This window comes from Danio rerio, chromosome 7, assembly GCF_052040795.2.
Source record: "Danio rerio strain M-AB ecotype USA chromosome 7, GRCz13ab, whole genome shotgun sequence".
Classification (NCBI taxonomy): Eukaryota; Metazoa; Chordata; class Actinopteri; order Cypriniformes; family Danionidae; genus Danio; species Danio rerio.
Genome location: NC_141027.1, coordinates 8,236,453 through 8,247,812, shown reverse-complemented (window position 1 = coordinate 8,247,812; position 11,360 = coordinate 8,236,453). Strand labels below are relative to the sequence as shown.

General features: G+C 39.8%; 1 protein-coding gene across 1 annotated transcript in view; it reads left to right on the top strand.

The window, feature by feature from the left end:
- Positions 1 to 11,360, top strand: part of f13a1b (coagulation factor XIII, A1 polypeptide b) — a 44,491-nt gene that overhangs the window by 12,392 nt on the left and 20,739 nt on the right. Inside the window, 4 exon segments of the mRNA NM_001077154.1 lie at positions 1,094 to 1,282; positions 6,122 to 6,370; positions 6,650 to 6,768; positions 6,869 to 6,976. Coding sequence (NP_001070622.1) covers positions 1,094 to 1,282; positions 6,122 to 6,370; positions 6,650 to 6,768; positions 6,869 to 6,976 — 665 coding nt within the window.

Below are 11,360 nucleotides of genomic sequence, written 5' to 3'. Positions count from 1 at the left end.
CATGAGCATTTTCTCACCATTTCCACCAGAAAGCAGACCTCTCTTGTTTTAAAGATAAGGTTTACTGCAGGAAACACCACTATTTTTTTAACGACTTGACCTTTTTTCGGGGGGTGGGGGGGGGGGGGGGTCTTTTTCTGTTTAAACCATCCTCATGTCCACATCCTCTGTTGCTGTTTGTGTAGGTCATTGTGGTGTAAAACAGTTGTTGCCAGATCGGATATGGTTGCGGCCAGGGCCGGAGCAAGCTGAACTGCCGCTCTAGGCAGAGGACGATCACGCCGCCCTCAACCCCAATATGAAAACGAAAGTGACCAGTTATGAAAATGAAGTGAGGTGTCGCGGACCTCTTTTCCAGCGCACTATGCGCGAATATAACTGAGGACGCGCGGGTGCTGAGGGAGGGAGGTGTCGCGGACACTGCGCTCTCTATTCTGCCGCCCTATGCGCGGATATGACTGAGGACGCGCGGGTGTCGCGGACCTCAATTATGCCGCCCTATGCGCGGTTATAACTGAGGAAACGCAGGTGCTGATAGAGGTGTCACTGACGCCGCCCTCTCTATTCTGTCGTCTATGCGCGAATATATTTAAGGACACGGGTGGTGAGGGAGGTGTTCGGACATAACTGAGGACGCGGGTGGTAAGGGAGGTGTCGCGGATGCCGCCCTCTCTATACTGCCGCCCTAGGCGGCCGCCTAGGTCGCCTCTATGGACGCGCCGGCCCTGGTTGTGGCTGGAAGTTAATGAGAATTAATAATATTATTTATTAAATTTCTCATTTATTGTATTTTTTTAACGTTTTCCCCCATCCTAAATCTAAACCCTACCATCTGAGCACTCTAAAAACAGTAGTTGTACAGAGAATTATTTATGCTATCTATTAAATAACCCAATAAATTGTATTTTTTGACGCAATCCCCAACCCTAAACGCAACCGTCGCAGTACTGTAGAAAATATAAATTGCTGTTATACAGTGTCATAAAAAACACTGCTATATTAATTTGCACATCATACCTCCAGCAGGCTGCGTATCCGATCTAGACTTTACCGTAAAACACCAGTTTAAGCATGGAATGTGTTTGTTTTTCAGAGTATCTGGATATCTTTGATGTGGATGTGCTCAAACAGCCTAATGAAGTGAATAAACAGGCTCATCACACACACCTTTACTCCAGCAACTTCCTCATCGTGCGCCGAGCTCAAGAGTTTCAGATCAAGATCACCTTCAATCGACCCTACAAACCGGCTGAAGACAAGTTTGCGGTTGAGTTTGTTATAGGTAGGTTTTTTTTTAATTGAAGAATTTTGAAATATAACTATTATAACACAGGCTCCTTGGAAATGTGTGCTTTGGTTTACATTTTTACAAAACCACAAAAAAGTAATTTAACATGCATCTGACTGCAGTTAGGTAAAACCAACACGAGGGGGCAGTATGATGATGGCAAATTTTGTTCCTGTTCAGACTAATGATATACACAGTGATGTATTAAAAGATTATTTTTGTGAAGTTTTTTGCACAACACCAAATAAATATATGTCAACTTGATGCTGTTGTGTGATGAAATACATTTGCCGCACCGATCTCCATATCGATAACTTTTCTGGTTTGGTCACTTTGTTCGTAGGTCAATTTGCACATCGTGAACTGCAGAGTGCTTAGGTTTGAGTCTGGTAAAGCACTTTTCAACAAAAGAGAGAAAATCTATGTAAAATGTGTGTAAAGTTATGTGATTGCAGGCACCTTACACTTAAGTTTGCTTTTAAAATTACTATTGGATGGATTTGGGGAACGGTTTGGCTTAGGGAAGTGGCATATTTCAGATTCGTAAAAATGTAGACAGCATGCTCTTGTGGATTTGTCATCTGAAACGTACAGCAAAACGCACACTAAGCAACGTATTTTTTAGATTCGCAAAAATGTAGAAGCGCCCTTTAGTGGATTTGTCCTCAGATACATACAACAAAACGTAGCCTAAGTAATGTAATTCAGATTAGCAAAAATGTTGACAGCACCCTCTAGTGAATTTGTCATCTGAAGCGTACAACAAAACACACCCTAAGTAACATATTTTAGATTCGCAAAAATGTAGAAGCACCCTCTAGTGGATTTGTCATCTGAAGCGTACAACAAAATGCACCCTAAGTAACACGTTTCAAATTAGCAAAATGTAGCTAGCGCCCTCTAGTAGATTTTGTCATCTGAAACATAAAGCAAAATGCACCCTAAGTAACATATTTCAAATTCGCAAAAATGTAGACAGTGCCCTCTAGTGGATTTGTCATCTGAAACGTACAACAAAACACACCCTAAGTAACATATTTTAGATTCGCAAAAATGTTAAAGCGCCCTCTAGTGGATTTGTCATCTGAAGCGTACAACAAAATGCACCCTAAGTAACACGTTTCAAATTAGCAAGATTTTGTCATCTGAAACATAAAGCAAAATGCACCCTAAGTAACATATTTCAGATTCGCAAAAATGTAGACAACACCCTCTAGTGGATTTGTCATCTGAAGCGTACAACAAAACACACCCTAAGTAACAGATTTCAGATTCGCAAAAATGTAGACATCGCCCTCTAGTGAACTCGTCATCTATAAGCATTCAACGAAGCTGGAATGAACTTTTACTAGCTGTAAATTAATTTTTACAATTGTTTTCTGATGTATGTTTCTGCTTTTTATGCTTTCTGTGTTTTTTAAATGTTCACCTGCAGCATTTAAAAAGATGTTGTTGTAGAATTTTTTTTATCAATTAATCAATTGTTATCCATAACTTAAAAGTAATTATTGTCTTATCAGCTAATATTGTAACAGTAATGCATCTCTAATAATAAACAGTTAATAAGTGCATCAGTTATGTTATATATTACTATATTTACTATAGTCTAAATTATTTGTCATAAGATTATAGTTCTCATTTTATAAAATGTGAAGGGCAAAATAATGCGGATACTGTATAGTCAGTGATTGAGTGTATTTCATTTTTTGAGATTAATATGTTTCTTTTGTGACAATCTGTGATTCAGCACATGCTTTGAGTTTTGCATGCTATGCACTATGCAAAACAGATTCCATAAATGACACACTTCCTGTTTGCATTCTTAAAAGATTCTCTCTTGTATGGCTTCTGTTGTTCCATTAAAAAACCTTAAACTTCTATGGAGCTCCACATTCTGTTTTAGAGTTTTAGAATGTTCTTCAAAATAATGATTATTTTTAGAATGTTTAATAAAACCAGAAATAATAATAATACCAAAAATGATGTCATGAATTTCATTAAAATGCCCCCAACCCCTCCCCCACAGAAAACCTGATTGTCTCAGTAAGTCAGAAGTCACTTTATGCTTTCATTGTTTTAAAGCATACATATTTTTTAAAGTTTCCTTCTGCTTTAATTATCAGCTTCCCCCTTTTGCAATACCAAAGAATTATTTAAAGAGGCAAATTGTCCAGCGCAGCAGTAAATGTAACGGAGTGAGCATTTTTCACACTTAAATTTCAGAATAATGGCAACTCTTGTGAAATTTCAGAGAGCTTTCTCTTCTCGTTGCCACACTTCCCTTCAGTGGTAAAACATTGCTCACTTCCCTGTTTTCCTGATAATGATGAACACATTCAAGCACTCATATTTAAGGAAACTGAGCACAGGACCCGAAAGAAGTCAGTTTGACGGCTAGTTGTGTAAGGTGCTTTTTACTCGAATATCCCAACTGTCACCCTGCCTTGTGCATGTTTCTTTTTTTTCTTTTTCAATTTTCCATTGTGTTACGGTTTAACTAAATTGTCTATTGAAAATAAACGTAACGCTTATAATATTAAATTATTACTGAGTAGATGGATGGAAAATACACCAGGACACAATTTACATTCCATTCGTTTATTCCTCTTATGAGGAGAAGAAAAATGAAGCCAACAAAAGAGAGGCTTACATGTGTGCGCTTTGTACAATGCATGTATAATAATAATAATAAGAAGAAGAAGAAAGAAATACAATCAAAAGTTTTAGGGGACAAAGGAACTAAAGTGGTGCCAAAGCAAAGATCTAAACAAAACAAAAAGCCACCTAAACTAGAACACAAGATCCCCCTCTAAACTTACTAATAAAAATCAAAATGTGAAAAAGAAACCGAAATCTTAAGCGTTTGCGACGCCACACCTAAACTCCCTGAAATAATAAGCAAAAATACAAAATGCGGCGCTCACCCACTTACCTAGTGTTTCTGAACATCGAAGTTACCTACGGGCAAAATGTATGTCGCTCGACTTAAACTATTCCCTTTTCCCCAAAAAGGAATGATAAATTCTTTAAGCATGAGCTAATTTACATCGATGTAATTATTCAGAAACACAGAACAAAACATACATTATAAACAGCAGCGAGCGAACACAAACCAACGCACATAGCACTCTGAAAAACAAGGCGTGCCGGTCGAATTTAAAGTCCGCGGAACGAAGTCCAATTGGTTCACGAGGAAACACCCTAATAAGGAGTGACAGGCTTGGGATCCAATCAGCAGGTACCTAGTAGAGTAAAAGTAGCGGAACAAAAGGTGATAGGGCGAGACAAAGAGCGAATGACAGACAAGGAGATGCGAAGGGAGCGAAAGGAGACACGCAAAACAGAGGGAGAAGGCACAAAAAATACAAACTCCCACAGACCGTAACACATTGTCATAAACGGAGCAAGGAAAATTTCACATGATTTCCCATCATTATTCTTTCTTCTGGAGATTGTTTTATTTCAGCTAGAATAAAAGCAATTTTAGTTTTTTTTAAACCATTTTAAGATCAATATTATTAGCCCTCTTGAGCAGTTTTTTTATTGTCTACAGAATAAACCACTGTACATACAATTGCTTGCCTAATTACCCTAACTTGACTAGAAATTAGTTATTATAACTATTATTTCTAGAAATGTGTTCTCCATTAATATTAATATTCAGTGGGGGCTAATAATTCTGACTTGTGGAACTGTATTGCATAAAGGGTTACCAGACAAGGCCAAACTAATATTTAAATTTGGATTTAATAATTTTTTTAGGGGAAAAAAATTTATACTCTTATGCTGTGTTCACACCAGATGCGGAACGCTCAGATAAATTGCGCTATTCATTTTGATGCATTTATTGTTGCAAAATTATCTGTTTAATAAACAGGATAATCAAATGAAAGCAAATGAAGTGCATTCGGCCTCAGCCAAAATGCCGGTTCAGTTTGAATGGTGGTCTTTATTTAATACAAATAAATCGCTCAACAAAATGTTTAGTTGGCGAGGCAGTGGCGCAGTAGGTAGTGCTGTCGCCTCACAGCAAGAAGGTCGCTGGGTCGCTGGTTCGAACCTTGGCTCAGTTGGCGTTTCTGTGTGGAGTTTGCATGTTCTCCCTGCCTTTGCTTGGGTTTCCTCCGGGTGCTCCGGTTTCCCCCACAGTACAAACACATGTGGTACAGGTGAATTGGGTAGGCTAAATTGTCCGTAGTGTATGAGTGTGTGTGTGTATGAGTGTGTGTGTGGATGTTTCTCAGACATGGGTTGCGGCTGGAAGGGCATCCACTGCATTGCTTGCTGGATGAGATTGTGGTTCATTCCACTGTGGCGACCCCGGATTAATAAAGGGACTAAGCCAACAAGAAAATGAATGAATAAATCGCTCTTTAAGACCGACTCAGGGCTTCTGGTAGTACCTAGAATAGCAAAGTCAAGTAAAGGAGGTCGAGCCTTCTCATTTATGGCTTCTAAACTCTGGAATAGCCTTCCTGATAATGTCTGAGGCTCAGACACACTCTCGCAGTTCAAACCTAGATTGAAGACCTATCTGTTTAGTTAAGCATACACAAAGTGCATCACTTAGTGGTATGATACATGAATGTGTTCCACACAGGTTTCTGCATCTTGTTTATATACACTATGAACAGCAGCTACACTAATTATTCTCTAATCTCTACCACACTGAACTTAAACTCTGAAAATTGAACTGACACTGTTTCATTTTTCTATGATCTTTTATGTGGAGCTGCTTTGACACAATCTACATTGTAAAAGTGCTATACAAATACAGGTGAATTGAATTAAATCTAAATATTAAATGTGTTATGATCTGCTGTTGTGCACCAGGACCGGTTCCTCAGTACAGTAAAGGCACCTACATTCCCGTCTTCCCCACTGCGAAGCGGCAGAGCGTCTGGAGCGGCCGGGTCATCGAAAGCAGTGAAAATGTGGTCACGATGGGCATCACTCCCTCAGCAGAGTGCATTGTGGGAAAATACATGACCTACATCGGTGTGGAGACACCGTACGGCATCCGCAGGACCAGGAGAGACCCAAACACTGACATCTATATCCTTTTCAACCCGTGGTCACCAGGTCAGAATTAAACATACAGAGATACTTACACTAAAACTAAAAATCTAGCTTTACTTTTATTAATTAAGCAGATGATTTTAGGATTAAAGAAACACTTCAAATCATCAGAGAGCAAAATGCATAAATGTTTGACACGTCTAGTTTTTTTTTTTCCATTCCTCCAAATTTACTGCAAGTATGAAGGTGTCTGAATAAATGTAGTTTTGCCTGTGGATTTGACTATATCGCTCCTGCTTTGAAAGTATAGCGGGCATATTTAGAGTGTTGTTTCTTTCTCAGCTGATCCGGTGTTTCTGGATGACGAGGAGGAACGTGAGGAGTGTGTAATGAATGAACTCGGGATCATCTATCATGGAGCATATGATGATGTGTCTGAACGCGCCTGGAACTACGGACAGGTGTGAAGGACGACATTAATGCATCTAACTTGCATTGTCAAAATAACTGACTATGCTTGCATTGCAAATAATGCAATGTGCGGTGTTGTTTCTTTTCTAGTTTGAGTTTGGAGTTCTGGATGCATGTCTGTTCGTCATGGATAAAGCTGATATGCCGCTGTCAAACCGAGGTGATGTCGTTAAAGTGACTCGCGTCGCTTCAGCAATGGTGAGAAACTGTAAACTACAATGGCTGAGAGAGCTCAAATGCGCTGGAAGCTGAACTGACACTTAAATAATTGCGTATAAATAATGATGTACTAATATGAAAACTAATGATTCAATTCAATTCAATTCAGCTTTATTTGTATAGCGCTTTTACAATGTAGATTGTGTCAAAGCAGCTTCACATAAATGGTCATAGTAACTGGAACAGTGTGGTTCAGTTTTTAGTGTTTAAGTTCAGTTCAGTTCAGTGTGGTTTAAAATCATTACTGAGAGTTCAAACACTGAAGAGCAAATTCATCGATGCATAGCTCTACCAATCCTGAACCATGCGAGCCAGTGGCGACAGCGGAGAGGGAAAAAAAACTTCACCTGATAGGAGTGAAGAAAAAAAACCTTGAGAGAACCAGACTCAGTTGGGCACGACCATTTTAAAGGGTCACGAAACACCAAAACACATTTTTTGAGCTGTTGACAGTTGTATATGTGTCCCACACTGCTAAAAACACTATTAGGACACCTATATTTCACTAAAAAGTGTAAATTGGTTGTTTTTGCGTTATTTCAAGCTAATTTGTACTTCCTGTTTGAAACGAATTTTTGAAGCTGCGTCATGGTCATGACATAATAGCGTGTATTCCAGCGTGCAGACTGGGCGTCTGTGCCTGAGTGAGTCTTATTACGTCTTACAGTGTGATACATTAATGCATGAGTAAGGCTTGGTTCAAACCAATCAGCGCGCTCTATTGTGGAACTTCATTAATATTCATTAGTGTCACCGTGTTTACGCCACAAAGACGCCACGTTGTGTTGGCAAAACAAGCGTGAAGTGTTGCTTTTATAGTTTGCTGCCGTTAAGTTTCGTTTTCATTTTCTCTCTGTGAGAGCTCAGTCTCACGTGTGGATTAACAGTGTACGCGACGCTCGACAACAATAACTTACGTGTCTGAGGATTATTGTTTACCTGAGAGCTGTTCTCATCTGCAAACGCTGAAATCTGAATTCGCTTGTAGTATTCTCTCCATAAAGACGCGGCTCTAGTTGCTGGTGATTGTCCTGTCTCTACAGATTTGGTAAGTGAGCGACCAGTGCTCTTTGTTTATTCAGTTTGTTCGTATCGAATTAAGTTACTATTGCACTGAGTGCAGAAATGTAAGCACCGCATTTTGTGACCGGAATAACACACGCGGCTTTCTGACGCTACCTGCCGTGTGCATCTAAGTTTCCGGGAAATGCGGAGTTTTTTTCTCTCTCATTCGCCGTGCGGTATCAAACATTGCATGAAAAATACACGCTTGCAGCAGTTCCTCGAATCAAATATCTCGTTTGTCGCGAGAGGCATGAACGAATTCCCTGAATGAAAGAGCCAAACTGCAGTTAAAGTCCAACTTTTAATAATTTGGCAAATAATTCGACTACAGATGTCCATGTAAACACATTGTCACATTGTCCGCTGTGGGTGTGTATTTTGACTCTGAAACTCGCGCGTGCACAAATAGACACTCCCACACCATCCCACTTTAGTTCCTCCGACACTCCCCCCTAAACAGAGCTGGACACGCCCACTTTTCTGACTTTTTCCAAAGTGGAGGTGTGAAAACACCCTGCTGAAACGAGGGGGTTTCATGGCCCTTTAATTTCTCCGCTGGCCAAAAGTCTTGTGCAGAGCTTCAGTCACCGCGGTGGGCTAGAAGATGGCCTCAGCGAAGACTCGTCTGTCCCTGGAGCGTCGCTGGAATCAGACACATGTTCTCCACTGCCCATGACCATCAGCGCAGCAGCAGCTCAGCATATGGCCTGGTCCCGGATATGGAAACCTTGGGATCATCTCGTCGCTGGTCTTGGATCCAATCAGTGACTCCGCATAATCTAAGGACCTCGGGATGAGAATTCCCAGGTGAAAATAGAGAATAAAGAGAATAATTAGCGTAGCTGCTGTTCATAGTGTATATAAACGAGATGCAGAAACCTGTGTGGAACCCGCTAGGTGATGCATTGAGTGTATGCTTTACTAAACAGATAGGTCTTTAATCTAGTTTTGAACTGGGAGAGTGTGTCTGAGTCTCGGACGTTATCAGGAAGGCTATTCCAGAGTGTAGGAGCCATGAAAGAGAAGGCTCGACCTCCTTTACTTGATTTTTCTATTCTAGGTACTACCAGAAGCCCTGAGTTTTGAGATCTTAAAGAGCGAGTTGGATTGTAGCGAGACAGAAGGTTGGTTAGATAAACAGGAGCTAGATTGTTTAGAGCTTTATAGGTGAGAAGTAATATTTTAAATTGAATACGAAACTTAACAGGCAGCCAGTGTAGGGAGGATAAAATTGGGGTGATATGATGAATAAATGCAAATGTAACGTGTCTGGTCCTTCAACTCTTCTTCTTCCTCTGCGTTGTGTGTTATACTCTTTAATGAAGGCCCGGACACAGTATCTGGTTAATCCTTTTACTGAAATAATAAACAGTACAGCCCTTTTACGTGGATTGCTTGCTGCAGACACACAACATCCACAGCATGGCTGTCTCACAAAATCTGCTGTGTTACATCATTATTATCCACCACGGTGACTGTAGCTCTGCACAAGACTTTTGGCCAGCGGAGAAATTAAAATGGTCGTGCCCAACTGAGTCTGGTTTTCTCGTTTTTTTTTTTCTTCACTCCTATCAGGTGAAGTTTTTTTTCCCTCTCCGCTGTCGCCACTGGCTCGCATGGTTCAGGATTGGTAGAGCTACGCATCGATGAATTTGCTCTTCAGTGTTTGAACTCTCAGTAATGATTAAATCACACTGAACTGAGCTAAACTGAACTGAACTGAACTTAAACACTAAAACCTGAACCACACTGTTCCAGTTACTGAACCACACTGTTCCAGTTACTATGACCATTTATGTGAAGCTGCTTTGGCACAATCTACATTGTAAAAGCGCTATACAAATAAAGCTGAATTGAAAATAAAGCTGAATATGAACTGAAAATCAAATGAACATTTTGCATAAAACATAACATTCACAATTAACAAATGAACATTGACATACCTAAAATAATAATAAACAGTACAGCCCTTTTAAGTGGATTGCTTGCTGCAGACATACAACATCTAAATAAAATAGAAAATCAAATCAACCGCATGGCCTTGCTAAAGAGCACAATCCAGTAGACATTTATAAAAAGCCATTTAACTTACAAAAACTACATGTCACATGTCACACTGAATGCTTAATGATGATATAACCGAATTATAAACTAAATGTGTGAAATCGCTACTCTTTTAAGTTAACATTAGCCCCTTTCACACAGTGATACCGGTAAATATATGGAACATTTCCGGAACGACTTTAGCGGTAAATTAAGAGCTGTTCACACAGGCGAGGACGTTACGGAATTTTTCCGGAAAAGAGCATTCACACATCCATTCCAAAATACCGGTAAATTCTGATGTCATTGACCAGAAATGAGCTCTAAACGGCTGCGCTTGTGTTTGTAAACATTTGACTACATCGCAAACTCTTTTGATGGATCAGTATTGTGAACAACTTCGATGAAATCCTATAGAGAAACACTATTGCATGTCGAGATGTACATGATATGTGTGTGTTTCATGGGCACAAGCAAAGCTTGAAGGTAAACAAACAACGGCTTATCATAAGCATCTTATCGATAATCAATCACACTGTTTGCATTAAGATGAACATATAAACGTTATCTGGCTAATTTCTAGCTGCTAAATGTGTCTGGAAAAATATTCTAAGGCTTTTATTTTCATAATCGCGCGGACGTGAATGCGTCTGACTGTTCTGATTGGCTAAAGCAGACGTCTTACGTCAGCAAGTTCTAGACGTGCACGTGCTTATTCCGGCAATCTTCCTTCTGCGTTCACACAGCGCAGCATTCCGGCAAGTTACCGGTAATGTTACAACTTCTCTTTCCGGAAAATAGACAGAATGAATTTACTGGTATTTTCAAAAAGGGCCTGTTCACACATATACACCTTTCCGGAAAATTGCCTGTAATTTTCCAGAAAGCTGTTTTTGTGTGAAAGGGGCTATAGATAAACTGAGACGGAGCATGAAAAACACCTACCCACAGCATGGTTGTCTCACAGCATCTGCTGCGCTAGGTCACTTCCTGCCTAACTTGTATGTCTGCAGTACCCAAACGAACCACATGAGGGCGCCCTTACTTTATAAAACACACAACTGCTGCATAATTCAGGAGGATTCACAATGAAAAATATAACTTCGTTACACAAACTTCAAATGAGTTTGTGTGAATAATGGCTACCTTAATTACTTGTTAGTTCATGTTTGTTAATTATTGTATTAACTAACACTTTAGTTTTAGCTAAATACAACTAACATGAACTCATGACTGGTAATGTATGTTTATGTCA